Source organism: Schistocerca piceifrons, chromosome 6 (assembly GCF_021461385.2).
Source record: "Schistocerca piceifrons isolate TAMUIC-IGC-003096 chromosome 6, iqSchPice1.1, whole genome shotgun sequence".
Lineage (NCBI taxonomy): Eukaryota > Metazoa > Arthropoda > Insecta > Orthoptera > Acrididae > Schistocerca > Schistocerca piceifrons.
The window spans coordinates 196,648,390-196,672,480 of record NC_060143.1 but is presented as its reverse complement, the minus strand read 5'-3'; the positions used below and the strand labels follow the sequence as shown (position 1 = coordinate 196,672,480).

General features: G+C 43.2%; 1 protein-coding gene across 1 annotated transcript in view; it reads right to left on the bottom strand.

Moving 5' to 3' along the window:
* The window catches only part of LOC124802635 (inactive dipeptidyl peptidase 10-like), a 398,459-nt gene that overhangs the window by 183,057 nt on the left and 191,311 nt on the right, over positions 1-24,091 (bottom strand). The window contains exons 5-6 of the mRNA XM_047263532.1: positions 19,172-19,224; positions 1,806-2,017 (exon numbers count right to left, since the gene is read on the bottom strand). Coding sequence (XP_047119488.1) covers positions 1,806-2,017; positions 19,172-19,224 — 265 coding nt within the window. The remainder of the gene's footprint in view (positions 1-1,805; positions 2,018-19,171; positions 19,225-24,091) is intronic.

The following is a 24,091-nucleotide window of genomic DNA, read 5'->3' as shown; positions in this document are numbered from 1 at the left end:
TCATATTCTATTAATTAATTAAACAAAACAAGCAATAAGCTTCCTAATTCAGGCAATAGCAAGGAAAGGTGTTTGTATCATTCTCACGAACCGCTTTTTCGCAGTAAAGAACAGCGGTAATTGTTGATTTCCTATTGAACTTCAACGAAACGTGAGAAATTCATAGTCATACCAACCGTGTTTGTCGGTTTTTTGCGTGATGGTTTCGAGTCCTCCATGATTTCTGCTACAGTATGAGCTGCGTTAGCGTAATGGTTAAGGTGTTTGGCTACAGAGCGAAAGGTTCTATGATCAAACCTTGTTCAGAGCTTAATATTTTTTTTATTAAAAAAAAGGATGTCGAAGTTTCTTACTTCAAGAATTTTATTCGTTTGAATGTAATTTTTTGAAATATCTAGTGCTTTTTCTCTTCATTATAATCATAATAAGTTTTCGATTTTTCTAATTTTGTCCTCCAATATTTCTTTTCACAGCAATTGAAAAGAATGAAAAGGCGCACATACAATATTCATGTTATCTGTTGTGTTTGTATATCTTCTCTTCCGCAGTCGCTGTTTTACTATTCGTATTGACATATATTCTTTTGGGACAGTATTAAAAGTATTATTTAGAGCAGAATTTCGGCTCGTACGTTGCCGAGCTACTTGACTGTCTGACGCAATTCTTTGCTTCGCTGCTTTGGCAACATCATCATATTCAATGTTTTCGTCGACTAATCTATGTTTTGGCAAGTATTTGCTGTCCGTTGTGACAAACACAAATTGTTTGCGCGCTGCGCCTCACTGACAATATATTTTAGTTTCTATGTTTTAGTACGTCCAGAATTCCGTTTCGTGTACTTCGCCAACTTTGTTTTAATCAGAACTTTTTAGGGATGGGATGTTTTGGGGAAGGAGACCAGACAGCGAGGTCATCGGTCTCATCGGATTAGGGAAGGACGGGGAAGGAAGTCGGCCGTGCCCTTTGAAAGGAACCATCCCGGCATTTGCCTGGAGCGATTTAGGGAAATCACGGAAAACCTAAATCAGGATGGCCAGACGCGGGATTGAACCGTCGTCCTACCGAATGCGAGTCTAGTGTTTAACCACTGCGCCACCTCGCTCGGTAGAACTTTTTAGAAAAAAGCGAAATGACTCTGGTATAAATAAAACTTTTATTACAGTCGCGAGAGACGGAATATTTCTCAATATTATATACGACACCTATCTGGTACTTAAATTAAATGAGATATTGTTATAAAGTAAATTTTATATGAAATTTAGGTATCTTCTCCACATTTCATTCTCAACATTGTGGCAACTAAGATCGACCATACGGAAAGTATACGCTATGGACTTATACCTCTGCAAACTCTTCAAAATTTCGTGCCATGGTTTACTACATCTAATGCTGCACAATAACTGTGTTGAACATCGAAACAAAATTAAGTCATTTATGGGGGGAAGGTATCAGTCAAGAAGACGTATAAAAATCAAATTTTTGTGCCAAATAGTTCTTGTGAAATCGAATGATAAGTGTGTCAAAGCAGTCGGAACACCACGTGTCAGCACAGGCGAGCAGTGCAGTGATGACAAAATCGCGCACAGCGCGGAATGCGGGGAGCACGTCTCTGTAGCAACGAAAAGGTTAATGCGCCCGTGGTGGCTTTACTTCATAAACTGCGCGCTCCTCCCTAAACGTAAATTTGCGAACTATATTATGGCGCTGCTTCTCTTGGCGGGTGCGTCGTATGCAACTGGCAACGCAGCAATCTCCCGCGTCTGGGCGGGCATGCGCGAGCCGCCAAGATAAAAGAGCCTGCTCACCCTCGTACAGCCAGTCGGGCACGCCGTTGAAGAGGACGCCGGGCACGCCGGTCGTGGTGAGCCTGAGGGGCGGCCGACGCCGGGGGTCGTCGCAGTAGTAGAGGTCGTTGTCGTGCACGAAGGCGAGCCGAGAGCCGGCGGGCGCCCACACGGCCAGCTGCAGCCGCGGCACCGACCCGTCCAGACCCGCCGGCGACAGCGGGTACTTGGTCCTGCAACAGCGCGCAGCTCCACCCACTGCCCGCCCTGGTACACCCCCACCTACACTACTGGCCATTAAAATTGCTACACCAACAAGAAATACAGATAATAAACGGGTATTCATTGGACAAACATATTGTACTAGAACTGACATGTGGTTACATTTTCACACAGTTTGGGTGCACAGATCCTGAGAAATCAGTACCCAGAACAACCACCTCTGGCAGTAATAATGGCCTCGATACGCCTGGGCATTGAGTCAAACAGAGCTTGGATGGCGTGTACAGGTACAGCTGCCCATGCAGCTTCAACACGGTACCACAGTTCATCAAGAGTAGTGACCGGCGTATTGTGACGAGCCAGTTGCTCCGCCGCCATTGACCAGACGTTTTCAATTGGTGAGAGATCTGGAGAATGTGCTGGCCAGGTCAGCAGTCGAACATTTTCTGTGTCCAGAAAGGCCCGTACAGGACCTGCAACATGCGGTCGTGCATTATCCTGCTGAAATGCAGGGTTTCGCAGGGATCGGTAGAGCCACGGCTACTAAGACATCTCAAATGTAACGTACACTGTTCAAAGTGCCGTCAATGCGAGCAAGAGGTGACCGAGACGTGTAACCAATGGCACCCCATACCATCACGCCCGGTGAAACGCCAATATGGCGATGACGAATACACGCTTCCAATGTGCGTTCACCGCGATGTCACCAAACTCGGATGCGACCATCATGATGCTGTAAACAGAACCTGGAGTCATCCGAAAAAATGACTTTTTGCCATTCGTGCACCCAGGTTCGTCGTTGGGTACACCATCGCAGGTGCTCCTGTTTGTGATGCAGCGTCAAGGGTAACTGCAGCCATGTTCTCCGAGCTGATAGTCCATGCTGCTGCAAATGTCGTCGAACTGTTCGTGCAGATGGTTGTTTTCTTGCAAACGTCCCCATCTGTTGACTCAGGGATCGAGACGAGGCTGCACGACCCGTTACAGCCATGCGGATAAGATGCCTGTCATCTCGACTGCTTGTGATACGAGGCCGTTGCTATCCAGCAAGGTGTTCCGTATTACCCTCCTGAACCCACCGATTCCATATTCTGCTAACAGTCATTGGATCTCGACCAACGCGAGCAGCAATGTCGCGGTACGATAAACCGCAATCGCGATAGGCTACAATCCGACCTTTATCAAAGTCGGAAACGTGATGGTACGCATCTCCTCTCCTTACACGAGGCATCACAACAACGTTTCACCAGGCAACGCCGGTCAACTGCTGTTTGTGTATGAGAAATCGGTTCGAAACTTTCCTCATGTCAGAACGCTGTAGGTGTCGCCACCGGCGCCAACCTTGTGTGAATGCTCTGAAAAGCTAATCATTTGCATATCACAGCATCTTATTCCTGCCGGTTAAATTTCGCGTCTGTAGCATGTCATCTTCGCGGTGTAGCAATTTTAATGGCCAGTAGTGTACATCTGCATCATGTAACACCCAAAATATAGAACACATAATTACCATCGTTTTTGTTGCAAAGGAAATAGCAAAATAAGTCATCCTGGCAGTGACGGCAGCTCTGACAACAAAATTTACACTCTTGTCAGTTTGATTGACAGGGATGTTATATAAATACTAATGCTTATCATAAAGAAATGACTGAATGAGAGAATACCATGTGATACAAAATAGAAACTTTAAAGAAAGAATTCAAAAATTATTATTTACGGAGGTTAAAGCCCAGACCATAAATCGACTAAAAATAACATTTATCCTAGAAGAGAGTTATACCCGCATCGAACTGTAAGTTCGCCGTGACTACAATGTAACTCACAAGGGAACCTCCCCATCGCACCCCCCTCAGATATAGTTATAAGTTGGCACAATGGATAGGTCTTGAAAAACTGAACACAGATCAGTCGAGAAAACAGGAAGAAGTTGTGTGGAACTACGAAAAAATAAGCAAAATATACAAACTGAGTAGTTCATGCGCAACATAGGCAACATCAAGGAGAGTGTGAGCTCACGAGCGCCGTCGTCCCGTGGTTAGCGTGAGCAGCTGCGGAACGAGAGGTCCTTGGTTCAAGTCATCCCTCGCGTGAAGAGTTTAAGTTTCTATTTTCAGGCAATTATTATCTGTCCGTCCGTCGGTACACGAAAAAATTTGAAAACGTTAAAAGCATATGTTTTGACAGTGCACAGGGAAAACTGTGTGACTGTGAAACTGTTGCATTCATTTGTTGCAGTTAATGTGACAAACTCTTATGTTTTCATCACTTTTTTGGGTGTGATTATCACATCAACAAGAAAACCTAAATCGGGCAAGGTGGAAGAATCTTTTTACCCATTCGCCAAGTGTACAAGTTAGGTGGGTCGACAACATACTCCTGTCATGTGACGCACATACCGTCACCAGTGTCGAATAGAATATATCAGACGTGTTTTCCTGTGGAGGATTCGGTTGACCTATGACCTTGCGATCAAATGTTTTCGGTTCCCATTGGAGAGGCACGTCCTTTCGTCTACTAATCGCAAGGTTTTGCCGTGCGGTCGCAAAACACAGACACTAAACTTATTACAGTGAACAGAGACGTCAATGAACGAACGTACAGATCATAACTTTGCGAAAACAAAGAAAGTAAACTTTTCACTCGAGGGAAGACTTGAACCAAGAACCTCTCGTTCTGCAGCTCATCACACTAACCGCGGGACCACGGCGCTCCTGAGCTTACACTCTCCTTGATGTTGCCTATGTTGAGCATGGACTACTCAGTTTGTATATTTTGCTTATTTTTTTGATAGTTCCACACAACTTCTTCTTGTTTTCTCAATTGATCTGTGTTCAGTTTTTCAAGGCCTATCCACTGTGCCAACTTATAATTAAATCTGAGGGGGGTGCGATGGGGAGGTTCCCTTGTCAGTAATGGAGATGTTAACATCATTTCTCTCTTCTACTCTGCAACAGTAGTACGTATGTTAAGCGCTGCTAGATTGTTTTAAAACTGACTTGAAGTTTAAAGTTTTACGATATACAGGGTGGTCCATTGATCGTGACCGGACCAAATATCTCACGAAATAAGCGTCAAACGAAAAAACTACAAAGAACGAAACTTGTCTAGCTTGAAGGGTGAACCAGATGGCGCTGTGGTTGGCCCGCTAGACGGCGCTGCCATAGGTCAAACGGATATCAACTGCCTTTTTTAAAATAGGAACCCCCATTTCTTATTATATATTCGTGTAGTACCTAAGGAAATATGAATGTTTTAGTTGGACCACTTTTTTCGCTTTGTGATAGATGGCGCTGTAATAGTCACAAACATATGGCTCACAATTTTAGACGAACCGTTGGTAACAGGTAGGTTTTTTAAATTATAATATAGAACGTAGGTACGTTTGAACATTTTATTTCGGTTCTTCCAATGTGATATATGTACCTTTGTGAACATATCATTTCTGAGAGCGCATGCTGTTACAGCGTGATTACCTGCAAATACCACATTAATGCAATAAATGCTCAAAATGATGTCCGTCAACCTCAATGCATTTGGCAATACGTGTAACGATATTCCTCTCAACAGCGAGTAGTTCGCCTTCCGTAATGTTCGCACATGCCTTGACAATGCACTGACACATGTTGTCAGGTGTTGTCGGTGGATCACGATAGCAAATATCCTTCAACTTTCCCCACAGAAAGAAATCCGGGGACGTGAGAGCCGGTGAACGTGTGGGCTTCGACGACCAATCCACCTGTCATGAAATATGCTATTCAATTCCGCTTCAAACGCGCGCGAGTTATGTGCCGGACATCCATCATGTAGGAAGTACATTGGCATTCTGTCATGTAGTGAAACATCTTGTAGTAACATCGGTAGAACGCCACGTAGCAAATCAGCATACATTGCACCATTTAGATTGCCATCGATAAAATGGGGGCCACTTATCCTTTCTTCCATAATGCCGCACCATACATTAACTCGCCAAGGTCGCTGATGTTCCACTTGTCGCAGCCATCGTGGATTTTCCGTTGGCCAATAATGCATTTATGCTGGTTTACGTTACCGTTGTTGGTGAATGACGCTCCGCCTCTAAATAGAACGCGTGCAAAAAATCTGTCGTCGTCCCGTAATTTCTCTTGTGCCCCGTGACAGAACTGTACACGACGTTCAAAGTCGTGGCCATGCAATTCCTGGTGCATAGAAATTTGGTACGGGTGCAATCGATGTTGATGTAGCATTCACAACACCGACGTTTTTGAGATTCCCGATTCTCGCGCAGTTTGTCTGCTACTGATGTGCGGATTAGCCGCGACAGCAGCTGAAACACCTGCTTCGACATCATCATTTGTTGCAGGTCGTGGTTGACGTTTCACATGTGGCTGAACACTTCCTGTTTCCTTAAACAACGTAACTGTCTGGCAAACGGTCCAGACACTTGGATGATGTCGTCCAGGATACCGAGCAGCATACATAGCACACGCCCGTTGGGCATTTTGATCACAATATCCATACATCAACACGATATCGACCTTTTCCGCAATTGGTAAACGGTCCATTTTAACACGGGCAATGTATCACGAAGCAAATACCGCCCGCACTGCGGAATGTTACGTGATACCACGTACTTGTACGTTTTTTATTATTACAGCGCCATCTATCACAAAGCGAAAAAAGTGGTCCAACTAAAACATTCATATTTCTTTACGTACTACACGAATATGTATTAAAAATGGGGTTCCTATTTAAAGAAACGCAGTTGATATCCGTTTGACCTATGGCAGCGCCATCTAGCGAGCCAACCATAGCGCCATCTGGTTTCCCCCTTCAAGCTAGACAGGTTTCGTTCTTTGTAGTTTTTTCGTTTGATGCTTATTTCGTGAGATATATGGCCCGGTAACTATCAATGGACCACCCTGTAGACTGGAAGTATCAGTCAGAAGTCGGACTAAAGTAGGATCTTCTTTACCGCTAGACATATAACGAGTTTTGATGCATGTGACTGAAAAGTGAATCGTGTGATTACTGATTTGTGGTGGAACTTAGCCTTCGTGGTACTTAATAGTCACGAACTTCAAAGGACGCAGAAAGAGACTGATCGCCGACGTAAACTCGATTATTAGACTTGAGTAGGCCACAACTAAAGGCAATCACGAAGAGATTATTCGTCGTATTGTCACAAGTTATCGTCAAAGTCAGGATTACTGATGTTAATGGACATAATTCCCTAAATGACATATCGGTGTGTGCGCTCAGCTTAGGGACAGACAATAATTGCGAAGAACAATACCCCTTAATTCAACTTTAACTCTCCGTGTCGCCTACATCATTTCATGGACATTTAAAGTGTATTCTTGAAATTAACTGATTATTCTGATAACATAAAAGCGCCCAGTAAATTAGTGATAATTTAAATGTGAACAGCAATAACTTTACACCAAAATTACGACGCATTCTGAACATTGTTCAAGGGTATGTTATCTCTGGAGTTACGTCGTGCAGTTGTTGAATACGCAACGTAGCGACGCCTTGACGACGGAATAATACTTAACAACTTAATATCCTCGCAAAATTCAGAATGTGGCCTCGGCTTGGGTGATGGTTCAAATGGTTCAAATGGCTCTGAGCACTATGGGACTTAACTACTTTGGTCATCAGTCCCCTAGAACTTAGAACTAATTAAACCTAACTAACCTAAGGACATCATACACATCCATGCCCGAGGCAGGATTCGAACCTGCGACCGTAGCGGTCGCGCGGTTCCAGACTGTAGCACCTAGAACCGCTCGGCCACTCCGGCCGGCTTGGGTGATGGAATGATGATTCAAGACACTACTTGTTAACGTTTGAATAGCCATTCTCAAACCGGACATAAGAACTAGAGTCAGCAAGTTTGCGTAAACTGAAGGGTCTGTGGCGAACACGCAAGGGACTTTTGGTTATTTCAGGTCAATGGAGGCATCGCGTTATCGAGTGGTGCAGTCGCTACATTTGCAAGTGAAGAAGATCGACAGTAAACGAACACAGTTGCTTTCATTACAAGCATGGGCGACGCACACACTCCGGCGTGCTGCTTCATCGAGACAGTGATATCATTTTCGAGATACAGTGTCAGAAAGTAACCAAACCATGCGAGGAGTTTTTTTTTAATGGTTACAGATTGGCACATTGTGTTCATGTGCAGTATGTGGACGAGCATTATCCTGTTGGAAGAACACATCACACTCCTGTTGCAAGAACGGCAAAAGAACGGGTCGAACGACATTCTGCACGTATCTAACGCTGGTTAGCTTCCCCTCCAGATACACCTAAGGTGAACGAGAGTTGTAGCTTATCGCACCCCAGACCATAAAGCCTCGGTGGGGCTTGGACGAGTGTACTCTACGAGACAGTGCGCACCAGGTCAATGTAGGACACGCAAACGACCATTACTTGCGCGCAGGCAGAATCTGCTTTCATCACTCAAGACCACGGCGCGACATTCCAAGTTCCAAGTGACCCTCTCTGGCGGCACAAGTCGAGCCGTGCACGTTGATGCTGTGGCTTGACTGGAAGACGGTCTAGAGGTCTGTGTACCCGTAGTTCCAGTGCAAATAACTGCTTCGCAGCAGTTCGTCTTGAAACGTCCTGACTCACAAGCCCTCTGATCTGTCTGCGGTAGATGTACGATCTGCCAATGCTGCACTTATAAAACGACAATCCTGGCGGGAGTCTGTGCTACGTGGACGTCCAGAACCTCGTCTGCGCGCGTGAGAATGTTCACTTGACCATTGATACCGGCGTCGTTGCACAATCGACGCAGTACGTCCAACTTTGTGGCGATTCTCCGAAATGACTATCCCGCCACTCGGAAGGCCACAGACTGACCCCTTCCAAACTCGCTCAGCTGGCTGTAGGAGGCACTAGTGTGTCTCCACGGCACGGTTGCCTACCTGTTTCACACTTTTGCACCGCACTGTGAGCATTCCCCATTAGTGGTTCGACACAGATGGCGCTCTGGTAGCTGTGCCAATACTCTGTCTGTTGGCGGACGACGTTGAAATCATTATCAGTACATCTACTATACCTCAGGTGGTATATGCCGACATAGGACAAAAACCGATGTCGTCTTTTCAAACATACTTTTTGTGGTAGTGCATGTATATTCCTTTCACTTTTCAGATTTCCCTTCTTTGCATAATTGTTGTTGTAAAGATCTAAGTAGAGTCTGCATCACTAAACCGCTAACCAGGTTCGCGGTGCACTTCAAAAGTTGCAGGTTGCCTATCTCACGGCTTTCAAGGGCAACAAACATTTGATCTTCAGTATTTCATATAATATTATTGTTGTGTACATAGTTCTGCGTAGTCAGCGCATACACAACTTTCCCACTAGAGCGCACCCCGCTAAGCACAACTGCGCAGGCGCAGCGCTCGTCCGTCTCCGCACTACGAGATGGCGCTGCCTTAGAGACGGACCAAATTCTGCTTCCGCCGATCTGCGTGTTAATATGTAACGCAGCCAATGAGATTGCTGCTAACATAGAACCTATTCTCCTCGCGGATCACACTCGCACAGTGATACCTGAACGCGCGAGGTATTATAACGAGTGTACAGACCTCCGATTAGTCAGTCTGCATTTGTCTGCACCAGTCTGTACCAGTCTGCATTAGTCTGTACCAGTCTATAGTCAAGTTTCAGTCTGCGCCTAATAAGATTATCATATTCCTGTACATAGGCATGAAGAGAAATGTATAGACACTTTGTCAAGTATCAGAGAAATGTGAGAATAAGATTAACGTACCAAGACCAAAGGAACTTCAGATTGTCAATTGTAAATAGCATCCAGAATCAAGTTATGTAGGTTTATGCTTGTTACTATTTTAATAAATGTGTGTGAAAATTAATCAAGTTCTGTTTAAAGTAGGTCACTGTCAATCTGCTACTCTGAGCGTGCAAGTGGCATTTCTATCGTCTGACCTAACGGCAGAAGATAAACACGCCACGATAAGACCACAAGACATATTGCTGACACTCGCCTACTTCGTTAGAGCGACAAGTCAAATAATCTGACGGTGTGTGTACCGAAGGTCTTACAGTAAGCACGCCACAATTACTGACGCCACTTAAAAATTTAAAGTGCTGTCGTAACTTACTCATTAAGAGGTATAATCTTATGATAAAGGTGTGATACAGTACCACCAGTATTGAAGTTAGAAACTGTGTATATCTTCTGAGGCAGAATAACTCTTGGCGCGTAAATTACCCTGACTATATTCATCCAGTATTTGAGAAGGAGAGCACCTATCGACTTTCAGCAAACTTCGCAAATAATTTGAAACCCTTACGACACTTACCCTGAGCCCCTGCCCTTCATCCCCACGAAGGAAAAAAAATTAATTGCTAACTACAGTTTCGCTGTTCATGCAGTAAAACTTCAGCAACAGGCATGACGTTTGAATTTATTTCATCTTTGCTACTAACTATCCGCAACACATTTCGCAGGCTGTATCCATACGTAGAATGACATTTTCACTTACAGCCAAGTGTGCGCTGATACGAAGCCATGTCTCCGCAATAATCTTTCTTCCAGGAGTGCTGGTTCTCCAAGGTTCGCAGGAGAGCTTCTGTGAAGTTTGGAAGGTAGGAGACGAGGTACTGGCGGAATTAAAGCTGTGAGGACGGGGCGTGAGTCGTGCTTGGGTAGTTCAGTTGGTAGAGCACTTGCCCGCGAGAGGCAAGAGTCTCGGTCCGGCACACAGTTTTATTCTACCCATACGTATTACTGAATGCTCCTGCAAAATTATGTAGTTGCACGACACGTAATTCTGGAGAAATGACGTCATAAACGTTGAGATGCGTGGGAAAATACCTTTTGCTTAAAATGGAGCGCCAATTGCCCAGACTATACTCATACAGTGTTTGATAATGAGAGCACTTAGCAACTTCCAGCAAACCTTAAACACTCTCAGATCTTTTCTAAGCTTTTTCTCGCTTAACGCCAAATGTTTAACCTGTTACTAATCAGACGTTTGCAGCTGTTTTATACGTGGGAGTTGGATTCTTTAAGGAATCGGGGGAAGGATGAGTTAGTGGTAGTGTAATAGAAGGGAACAAAAATTGTATTGTATAGTATTTACGCTATCTCATTGTGCATGTAATTTGTTTTTACTACAATAATTGTTTCTAATAGTTAAAAATGATCTGATTTTTATTGTAATAATTTAATAATACAAAAAAGTTTAGCATGATAACGTTAATTCACTAATGCACATCATCCTCGCGTATGCTACTAGTGCCATCTCTCGGCAAAAGTTTTCTTTAGCTCAAACGTTACGTACACGACGGTAGTGAATGAGCTGTGTATTGGTGACGAATTACTCAATAACGACCACCATCTTGGGCATGTTTTTAATATTATGGAGATGAAATGTTATATTTTACTGACGCCTTTTGGCTATTTTTAAGGTACTTCCGCCTGTAATGGTACTTGAATTACGAAACCATTATGGCACCTCACCTCAACCTCTCGATACCAGCAATATTCTACTGTGTTTCTGTAAAATAGTCAACATATTTCTGTGACAACATTCGGATTTGATTTCATTAATGTAGAGGTACTTTGATACATCGATATGTTTATATTGCAATGATATTATTCTTATGTGTACTCTTTCTTTTGTCACTATGATCTTTGACGTACTTGTCAAGCGGTTATTAGAGAGTCACGTCTTGATTGTCATGTTGAAAAGTCGCAAATTGTAGTCAGTTTATGAAATGTGAACTTTAACAGTAAGGAAGATATTTTCAAGTATGTTTTATGTTGTGAAGTGATGTTGCAACAAAAGTAATAAAAAAGAAGTGTAACGTAAATTCGGAGTGCTGATTACTTTTTACATCACCATTGTTCTAACTCGCAAAAGTTTAATCTTCAAGAATGGTTTATGAAATGCATCTAGAAAACTTTTGAATATCGCAGAATATCACCTAGGCCTCTTTGCATCCGAGCTTGGAATCATCACTACGTAGATTTTCGACGATTGAGCCATGAGTTCACCACGAGACCATTGTGGGAAACACGAAAATATGAGTCCCTAGTTTATCCATTATTTCAAGAAATGACTCTATTATCTGTGCTCTAATGACACCTGCCACATAATATAACTTTGTTGTTGCCCGAAAATCCAATATTTAGCAGCGTGAGCAACACTACAATCGTAATTAATTTTTGACCTTTGTTGTGGTAGGGTTGTTAGACGCTACAACTTGTAACCCAGTAAGTTTGAATAATTTTTGCTTCCATGAACATCTGATTGGATGCTTATTATATCTTCACGAAGATAATGTTCTACGGTTGCTGCTCCAACCATGTACAACATTTTAAAACATTTGTTGTGTGACGTTTCATATCTCTCAGAAGAAATTCTTTTGCACATAGGTCGCCGCTGCAGCTGCCGTACTCTCGTATGAAGCCAGAAAATGACGAACGTGAGTGCTGTTGCTGGCGGGCCTGTAGCGCGCGCTGGCTACCTATAGAATCTGCCGGCGTCCGCGGTGCGCAGCTGGGGATTATTAAAGCAGGCCCGGGCTGTGTGCCTGTGAGGCGGCTGTCCGCTGTCTGCTGTGGAGTGCAGGCAGGCGCTTAATGAGGAGCGACGCGTGGCCGGCAGCGGCGCATCGCTGAATTTTACAGCCACAGCCCTCCACTGCGTTTCTCTCGTAAAAACTGATCCGGACCCCAAGTAAAAAGAAAGGTTGCGATAAGCATCTGCGTACATACACTACTGGTCATTAAAATTGCTACACCACGAAGATGACGTGCTACTGACGCGAAATTTAACCGACAGGAAGAAGATGCTGTGATATGCAAATGATTAACTTTTCAGAGCATTCACACAAGGTTGGCGCCGGTGGCGACACCTACAACGTGCTGACATGAGGAAAGTTTCCAACCGATTTCTCATACACAAACAGCAGTTGACCGGAGTTGCCTGGTGAAACGTTGTTTTGATGCCTCGTGTAAGGAGGAGAAAAGCGTACCATCACGTTTCCGACTTTGATAAAGGTCGGATTGTAGCCTATCGCGATTGCGGTTTATCGTATCGCGACATTGCTGTTCGCGTTGGTCGAGATCCAATGACTGTTAGCAGAATATGGAATTGGTGGGTTCAGGAGGGTAATACGGAACGCCGTGCTGGATCCCAACGGCCTCGTATCACTAGCAGTCGAGATGACAGGCATCTTATCCGCTTGGCTGTAACGGATCGTGCAGCCACGTCTCGATCCCTGAGTCAACATATGGGGTCGTTTGCAAGACAACAACCATCTGCGCGAACAGATCGACGACGTTTGCAGCAGCATGGACTATCACCTCGGAGACCATGGCTGCGGTTACCCTTGACTCTGCATCACAGACAGGAGCGCCTACGATGGTGTACTCGACGACGAACCTGGGTGCACGAATGGCAAAGGTCATTTTTTCGGAGGAATCCAGGTTCTGTTTACAGCATCGTGATGGTCGCATCTGTGTTTGGCAACATCGCGGCGAACGCACATTGGAAGCGTGTATTCGTCATCGCCATACTGGCGTATCACCCGACGTGATGGTATGGGGTGCCATTGGTTACACGTCTCGGTCACCTCTTGTTCGCATTGACGGCACTTTGAACAGTGGACGTTACATTTCAGATGTGTTACGACCCGTGGCTCTACCCTTCATTCGATCCCTGCGAAACCCTACATTTCAGCAGGATAATGCACGACCGCATGTTGCAGGTCCTGTACGGGCTTTTCTGGATACAGAAAATGTTCGACTGCTGCCCTGGACAGCACATTCTCCAGATCTCTCACCAATTGAAAACGTCTGGGCAATGGTGGCCGAGCAACTGGCTGGTCACAATACGCCAGTCACTACTGTTGATGTACTGTGGTATCGTGTTGAAGTTGCATGGGCAGCTGTACCTGTACACGCCATCCAAGCTCTGTTTGACTCAATGCTCAGGCGTATCAAAGCCGTTATTACGGCCAGAGCTGGTCGTTTGGGTATTGATTTCTCAGGATGTATGCACCCAAATTGCGTGAAAATGTAATCACATGTCAGTTCTAGTATAATATATTTGTCCAATGAATACCCGTTTATCATCTGCATTTCTTCTTGGTGTAGCAGTTTTAATGGCCAGTAGTGTATTTCACTTACGCGCCACCACCACACAGCTCTACTCCCACAACGATTCCATTTCACTTCCTCCTGCCTAGCTGCAATTGTCTGATATCACCCCCACCCCTAGCAAGCATGGTATTCTACAGTCCTACTGCATCATATTCCACTTAAGTATCGGGATGGGGCATAAGTTCGTAACTTTTTCCCGTAAGTTTAATAAACTCAACGGATACTCATATCAGAGACTTTAGTCATCAATAATATATTCTCCTTCACTATTTACAACGGTTTCCCTTCTCTGGAGTAACATTTCGATGCCGCGACTGTAGAAATAACGTGGTTTTGAAGTGAAGAACTCGTCATGTTCGGAGCACATTTTCGTCTAGAAAGGAAGTTACTTGAATGTTGTTTAAATAACTTACGGGTTTACTGCCGGGTGACGTCGTCGACCACCGCCGTAGCACACCCTGCCATTCTCAAGGCACAACTGCAAGGAGGAAGCAATGTGCAAGGGAGTTCAGAATGGAAATGGTCGTGCGGTTCCTCATACGCTACATATGTATGTACGTAATGCTAAATGCTAGTTGAGATGGTGTAAAGACTGACGCTACCGGAAACGAGTGATCTGCAGTGACGAATCACGCTATGCCTCGTGGGAATCAAGGACAAGGGTTTGATTTAGCGATTTCCTGGAGAACGTTACCTACCAGCATATGTAGTGCCAACAGTGAAGTGCAGTGGAGATAGTCTTACGGCATGGGATCGCTCTCTGTGGTTAGCGTGTGGTCTTCTTATTGCTATTAAGAAAACGGTATTTGTCGAAAAGCATGAAAACGTTTTACAGCATTGCATACTACCTACAGTTGAGGAACATTTCGGGTACGATGATTTTCTGGATCAGCATGACAGCGCACCCTGTCATAAGTACTTGAGAGGGAATGGTTTCTGGATAATATCATTCCTGAGATTGACTAGCCTGTGCAGAGTTCCGACCTAAACCCAATGGAACACATTTGGGATGAACTAGAACGTCGATTTCACTCCATACGTCAGCGTCTAGGTATTGGAAGAGACTCCAGCAGAATTCAAGCTGCTGTGAAGGTTAAGTGTGGACATACTCCGTATTAATGCACACTGATAGACATCAGGGTAATTTTAATCAGATAGTGTACATGCACTCCAGAGAGGTGGCGGAAGCACTAGTTATCGCTTTATAGGCACAACCCATGCCTACAGAGTCGCAGTCCATTGGTGGATGGCTGTACATACCAAGTAAGCTGGTCAGCATGTATGAAGGGTTACTACAAGATGGATGGACAGACAGCAACAACGGTTGCACTGGACCTTACAGGCGTGTCGAGAAATGGCAATGATTACAAATGATTTCATAGTTACCACAATGAAATAATCACATCCATTATACAGGGCGTTAGGGATGTAAGTGCAGATATTATGAACATTGGTACCTTAATATGTACCCACTTCAGTTGTTAGTTGTTTTTTCTTAGCATATAACCGTCTTTTCACAAACATGTCACATAATTTACTATATGACGTTTCATGCATGCATCAATGGCTTGCTTTTGCCACATGTGCTTGGAGGTGCTAACCAACCTAAAAATATTCTACTCGTATTGGCTATAAGTATTAGTCTGCAAATGAAGTTAATACTGCTGTAATGTTGTTAAGTACACTGTGCTCAGTCACAAATAAAAATATCTGCTAGCACATAGTATGTACAGAGAAGGTTGGACAAACTGCAACAATTAAAATAGAGCAACTTCTAAACACTTCATCTGGTTGCAACAAACAAAGTGTTGCCAGACAACGACAGAGCAGCGATATTATTTGATCCGGTCAATTTAATCTAATTTAGGTATGAGACAAAATATTCGCTGCCTGCTAATAAAAGTGAATCATTCAGAAGACATGGTCGGATGTAACTGTAACCCCAAACACCTGCAAACCGTCGGCAGGTTAGTAAATGATTATAGCTGCAATTCACTGCGACAGGTAAACCCCATATGAGACTGCATTAGTGTTGCTATTGTTTAATGTAGTAAGCACGCCTGTAAGGGTAACAGCGTCAGCTGTTGAGTGGTCGCTGTGAAGGACGCAGAGATGCCGCACACTTGTGGGAAACAGCATTGTCAGCATCTGGCAGAAGTTGGAAAGGGCCACATTGTGGACACGAAACAAGCTTTAAGTATGACGGACTGACAGCGAAATGAACGTATCCAGAGATTATGTAAGCCAGATTAAGCTTCTGCTGAACAGTTGCTCAAGAAGGGTGACAGACACAAAGTCGACACAGAATGACCAAGAAAGGAAAAAAACTTAGCCTGTTAGAAGCACTTGATGTGAACAAGCACTTAGTACAAAAGACCCAGATATTACTGAGAGATCAGTGACAACTAAGCACATCCTTGTTCTTAAGCTTCATACACTATGTGATCAAAAATATCTGGTTACCCCCAAAAACATACGTTTTACATATTAGATGCATTGTGCTACCACCTGCTCCCAGGTACTCCATATCAGTGACCTCAGTAGTCATTAGACATCGTGAGAGAGCAGAATGGGGCGCTCCGCGGAGCTCACGGACTTCGAACGTGGTCAGGTGATAGGGTGTCACTTGTGTTATACGTCTGTAGGCGAGATTTCCACACTCCTAAACATGCATAGGTCCACTGTTTCCGATGTGATATTGAAGTGGAAATGTAAAGGGACACGTACGGCACAAAACCGAACAGGTCGACCTCGTCTGTTGGCTGACAGAGACCACCGACAGTTCAAGAGGATCGTTATGCGTAATAGGCAGACATCTATCCAGACTATCACACAGGAACTCCAAACTGCATCAGGATCCACTGCAAGTACTATGACAGTTAGGCGGGAGGTGAGAAAACTTGGATTTCATGGTCGAACGGCTGCTCATAAGCCACAAAACACGCCGGTAAATGCCAAACGACGCCTCACTTGGTGTAAAGATCGTAAACACTGGACGACTGAACAGTAGAAAAACGTTGTGTGGAGTGAAGAATCACGGTACACAATGTGGCGATCCGGTGGCAGGGTGTGGGTAAGGCGAATACCCGGTGAACGTCATCTGCCAGCGTTTGTAGCGCCACCAGTAAAATTCGGAGGCGGTGGTGTTACGGTGTGGTAGGGTTATTCATGGAGGGGTAGCTTGCACCCCTTGTTGTTTTGCGTGACACTATCACAAAACAGACCTACATTGATGTTTTAAGCACCATCTTGCTCTCCACTGTTGGAGAGCAACTCGGGGATGGCGATTTCATCTTTCAACACGATCGAGCACCTGTTCATAATGCAAGGCCTGTGGCGGAGTGGTTACACGACAATAACATCCCTATAATGGACTGGCCTGCACAGAGTCCTGCTCTGAATCCTATAGAACACCGTTTTGGAACGCCGACTTCGTGCCGGGCCTCACCGATCGACATCGATACCGGTCCTCAGTGCAGCGCTCCGTGATGAATGGGCTGCCTTTCCCCAAGAAACCTTCCAGCACCTGACTGAACGTATGCCTGCGAGAGTGGAAGCTGTCACGAAGCCTAAGGGTAGGCCAACACCTTCCTGAATTCCAGCATTACCGATGGAAGACGCCACGAACTTGTAAGTCATTTTCAACTACGTGTCCGGATACTTTTGATCACATAGTACACGATCAAATGGACCAGCTTGACCTCGATCACAATCATTACATTCATTTGGGCAAACCTCTACCACAATAATATAATCATTATTACACCTTACTTTTTTCCCATAGAAGCTTTAGTATCATAACCATGAAACTTGCATATTGTGTATTTTTGTTATATGCAGTGTTTGATACCATTGATCTTGTAAATGGTAATTTAACATGTTTGGTTCATAACACGAACAATGAACGCTCAGTTTGACATTCTTCATCTAACGTCGTGATCAAATGGTCTGTCTCTATTGATAGTATCTTTGTTTCTTATGTTTGGTTTCCTACATACTATTGTCTCTTATAGACGCTAGTCAGTTGTCTCGTGATGAAGACCCAATAACCCAAAAACCGGTTACAAATCAACAAATATTAGTAGAACAAAAACGACAAATATTAGTAGAACAAAAACGCAGCTTAACGTTAGATACGAGTTTATGCTACCATTAAGTGACAGAAGAACCCATAAATGTAATTAAGGTTATACTAATTTTGTTGAATAAACCCGAAAATTCTTCAATAAATTTCAAAGTAAGTAGTCTAGCCGAAAACAAAAGAGCACCACGTGAAAGTTGGTGGAAAAATAGTGCAGATTCGTATATGACACACATTTTAGCAATCGATTTTTGGTTAGTTTTTTATAGTGGGAATGTCCGACGTGTGTGAGACAAAATTTACGATTAATGTTTCACTTGTAATTTTGAGGAAAGTTTATCTAATTGATATGTCAAGTAAACAAACAGTTTACTTTATACAGTTGAGTAGCACTTAGTCTAAAATAGAACCTCTCATTTCTATCGATGCTGCAATCTTACCATGGAGACTGAAGGCTGCTCTATGCATTGATGTTTCTTGCAGTACAGTAATTTACAAACATTTTAATAGACCTTTGTATTCCTTTATTTACAAGTAAGTTCGAATATGGTTTAACCAAAAGCATTCAGCAGGTATAAACAAAAGACTACTTAGACTGTTTCAAGACCAGTTTTTGATGGTCTAGTTCCATAGGCACTACGTTAAATATTATTTATTATCGTTATTTTATTATAACATTAAGCAGTGGTTTGCTTTACTAGTAATTTTTTTATTCTTTTGCCATATTAAGTCATGCAGATATTTAACAATCTCTTCGCTCTGTATTAATTCTTTATTGTTTTTCAAGTGTTGTTAAGTTCCGATTGTATCCAAATGTGATACTGTCTCACTAAAGGATGTTAGGTGGTAGGTCAAAACAAGACGCAGAAAAAATTACAATTTTAGCTACACCTATTTGGAACACACTTTGTAAGACAGGAGAGAGAGTAAATAGCGAGACAGTTCATGTGTACTTACTGAGCCTCCACCTCATACACCTGGTAGCTCGCCTGGTATGAGTAACGCCAAACCTGTAACAAAACAGTTTCATGATATTTTTATTTTTGCATGTTTAGACTTCTTATTGTGGACAAACATTTGCTTCCCCATAATAAACGACACAATTATACCAAATTTACTGACCTGGAAGAAATATGTTTTGGTGCAAGACATGCTCCACCATTTTTTGCAGCAGTATTTATCCCTGCCAATTAATCTGTTAACTATATAAAGTATAATGTAAGTATTTTAATTTTAATAATCAACAGCCTCAGTTGCACCGTTAACCTAGAATTTACCTAGGTTTCTGTCAGGATAATCCAACCTTCTTCAGAACGACAGTAACTACCGTTTGTCCATAGTGGACATCGTCAAGCTAAAACAACAAATCCATAAAATGTGGTCGCGAAGTGGGGTCGAGGCAGTTTCAGATAAGTTCTTACAGTCTGATGACAATTTATGGATTTGTAGTTTTAGCTTGACGATGTCCACCATGGACAAACGGTAGTTACTGTTATTCTGATGAAGGTTAGGTTATCCCAACTGAAACCTAGGTAAATTCTAGGTAAACGGTGCAACTGAGGTTGTTGATTCTTAAAATTAAAATTAATATTTATACAAGTGCTGACAGGGCCGCAAAATGTTGAAAATATAATGTATGAGTGTTGCCCAGTGTCTCCTCTCAAACCCCAGTATTGATTTCAACTGAACTTGGCACAGAAACAGCAGGCCGAACAAATATCAGCACTGTGGGGTTTATAACCTCCTAGCTCCAATAGGAGTCGAGAAACAGGCAAAAAAGTGTTTTCTACATCCCCTGGCAGATGGCTGCCCTGCCAAACAGGCATATTGCGTGCGAACAGTATGAGCCTGCCAGTCAAGTAGCTTCGCCTACATGTCAAGGGGAAGAAACAGTTTCCCACACCCCAAAGTTTAGGCTGCCCTGCATGACTGGTGTGTTTGTGTTGGAGTAGTACTGGCGTGCTTTATCAATCCGATTTGCATGGCAGCCTGTGTGTCAGGCGCAAATAAATGATTTTCAGACCCCTGATGTGTAGCCTGCCTAGCAAAGCAGGTGTGTTGTGAGAACACCGTCAAACTGCTTTATTGAACTGTATTGCAGGGGCTACACATGCTGTTGAGCACAGCTAGCAACAGACTGAGATGAGCAGAGGAGGGCGTGGACTGAGCAAGGGAAAGGAGGAAATGGACAGAGATAAGGGAGGAAGGGGAAGATGGTTGAGGGAGGTGGAAGGCTTTAAGGGGTAGTTGGCAGGAGTAAGAGGAAGAGGGAGAGGCAGAGAAGTAAAGACAGAGAAGGAGAAGCATGTGGTCAGAGGGTGGGAGTGGAACGTATAGTCAGAGAGATGTTGGAGGAAACGGACAAAGAGAGGGGGAGGAGAAGATGTAGAGAGAGAGGAGTGTAGAGAATAGGTAAGCAGATAGAGGTGGGAGTGTGAAGTGGACAAACAGATGGGGGAAGGGGTGTACAAAGAGATGGAGAGAAGGAGTTGTGTTCAATACATGTGCAGAACCATGTGTGGGTGAAGCTTCAGAGAAAAGGGCAGTTACATTCAAATCTGAGGGGATCATTTCATTGAAGAAACATGAGTGTGTGAACCGCCCTGGAGAGGATCGCAGCAAGTCGACCGAAACGTCGGAAATTTAGCTGTTAGTAATTTCAGTGATGCAGCCCAATACCCAAAATTATTTTATCCAAAATGAATGTATGAAGGCTTGGTATACTATCAAGTGGAAAACAACTGAATCATTAAAATGTTTTTATTATCGTCTGTTATTGCACTTTTGCCCAATCGTAGCTGCTGTCGTTCGGTTACAGAACTCCTTTAGGCCACAGGTCACTGCAGGGCAACCAGCAGTTTAGGTGCTGTACATAGCGTCCACATATTTCTGGAGATATTCTGAACTGAGTGTAAACGGTCATCATTGTGAAACATGTGCGAAAGCAGACTGTAATAAAAGACATTTTCTAAAGTTAAATGTGATTCCTCGCTGGAACAATGTCCACAATTAAAATAAAAAACACCGACTGTATGCATGAGAGTACTTCAGGCTCCAGATTGGTTTGGTGCGGCGCACCAGGAATTCCTCTCCTGTGCCAACCTTTTCATCTCAAAATAACACTTGTAACCTACGTCCTCAATTATTTGCTGTATGTGTCCCAGTCTCTGTCTTTCTTCACAGTTTTTACGCTCTGAAGTTTCCTCTAGTACCATGGAAATTATTCCACGATGTCATAACAGATGTCCTATCATCCTGTCCCTTCATCTCGTCAGAGTTCTCCATATGTTCCTCTCGTCGCAGATTCTGCACAGAACCTCCTCATTCCTTACCTTATCAGTTCACGTAATTTTCAACATTCCTCTGAAGCACCACATCTCAAATGCTTCGATTGTCTTATGTTCCGCTTTCCGACAGTCCATTATTCACTATCATAAAATGCTGTGCTCCAAACGTACATTATTAGAAATTTATTCCACAATTTAAGGCCTATGTTTGACACTAGTAGACTTCTCTTGGCCAGGAATGCCCTTTTTGCCTGTGCTAATCCGCTTTTTATGTCCCTCTTGCTCGGTTCATCATGGGTTACAAGTAAGTTACATATTATTACGCCAGGCCAACTAACTTTTATTGAACGCTGCACTGCACTTCAAAGTGGCGCAGATACAGGACACTACTTTTCAACGTAGACTAAGACACTGTAAAACAATGATCGTACGTTATACAAATCGTTCAGTTTCTGGACTATAGAAATCTCCTTTTTGGCCACGGAGCCAATCAACAAGTACTTTGTGAACAATCTCATCGTTGAAAAATGCCTCTCCTCCCAGATGTTCTTTAAGGCTTGTAACAACAACAACGTTATACTATTGTACATATAATAATTTTTGCTTCTGTTTTTCGATAAATTAGTATAATCGATGTTCTGATTTCATTTCTTTTTTGTTTCATGCCATTATGTTAAAGGAACTGTAAACAATTTTCGATGAGAATATTAATGTTTATGTTAAATTGCAAGCAATATTATAACAAAATGGAAATGTAAGAAACGTTGAAACTGTTGTAAGATGTTAAAGTTGTAATTGTGCGCCTGGTCCATACGTAGGCAATGTATTAGGATATGTGGAGTGCAAAACCTTTGGTGAATACCCTGTCTGTAGGGGAGCGGTAAAAGGTAGATGGCAGGCGAGCGCAGGAAAATGCACACGGGCGCGGCACGGCATAACGGGCTCAGCAGTAGTCGTCGGAGTTGGGCATCGGTCTGAGAAACACGTTCTGGCTCGAGGAGGCTCTCCTGGAAAACGTGATTTCGTTGAGCCTCGGATGTGCCGTTTCCGACGCCTATACAGCATGGCTATATTCCATAGGCACTAAACGGAAAAGTATTGCGACGCTAAGAAGAAGCAAAGTGCCGATACATCAAGAGCCATTGCTGTGATTGTATGTGTGCTCTGTGCCTCGCCATCTCGCCGCCTGCCGACCGCCGCATCGATACGAACAGATTGAAACTTTTAGTACTGTATTCGTGTGGACCAGTGTTACTTTTGTTTCATACTGTTCAATAACAACTTAAATATTACCAGAACTGTCCTATCAGTTAATTATCATCACAATTAACCTAGACAGGGTCCTTTGCACATGTTGTGCAATCCGAGTGTCCCGAAATGAAGATTCAAAGTTTATGTTAATAATAATTACCTGCAGACCTATCTATGTTAGAATGATGTTTAAAGAACTTTGTTGTTAATGAATATATCGGCAAATAACTAAGGTCTGACAAAGTTGGAAGATAATGTTGAAATTGGTTTAGTAATGAAATTTAATTAATTTGAGACAAAAATAATGGCAGTTAAATGAGCAGGAAATAAGCTAAAAAGAGTAGTAACTCATATATTGGAAATCTAGAGTGCTTAATGAAGCCAATAATCAAAATTTTCAATACAGTGATCATAACAGTTTCAGGGTCTCTCCCCCCCCCCCCCCTTTTTTTCTTTTCTATTCATTTGAATTCTGAAGTGTACTGAACTGATTTGACCAGCAAAGTTAAAGTCAATATAAAACCAAAATTTATCAGTGTTTTACCTTTTTCAAAATTGACATTGTATGTGTGTTTCGAAAGTGCTATTTCTAGGGTAACCTATGCCCGATTTTAATCAGATCAATAGACAGTACGAAGTTTGTAGTAAACATTATAGTGTATTGTTGTGTATTTATGGCTTGTCCATATTAGTACAGAAAGTGAAATTATCAGTTCAGTAGATTTTCCGGTTCTAAAATTTACCATATAATGCAGTGTTACTACGTGTTGTTATGCTTGAATGTACATCCACTTGTACAGGGAAGAAACTCAGTTAATGCCTAATTAGGCTGGCGACCGTATTATTAACAATTGGTAGCATCTGCTGTGTTGTTTCTTGTCCGTCCTAACGTGTAGTTGCACTTCAGACTTGCTTGACGTATCATTGTTGTTACTGAGTGGGTGTAAGTCTGATTTTGCCTCCATTCAGGTACACGCGGTCAACATATATACCAAAATCCTTTCTTATAAGGTGAAGCCCGTCAACTTACCATAGTACAGGCTTTAAAGAGTATCGTGCGCCCGACCGTAGTGTTACAGGCTCCCAAAAAGATGGAAATCGCATAGTGCAAAATGACTTCCCGCTTGGCATCTCCCACGTCTTGCGGTCTTGGTCAAATTATTGGCACCGTTTCACTACGCCTGGACGGCACGTTGTATTTGGTCCATATATCGTCACAATTTCACGGTGAATGTGCATGCAATTTAGACATTTGCCCAAAAGAATCATACTGTCTCGCGTACTTCAACTTTGGAGCGCGTTTCCAATTGCCGTGTCATTTCAGTCGCACACTGTGATG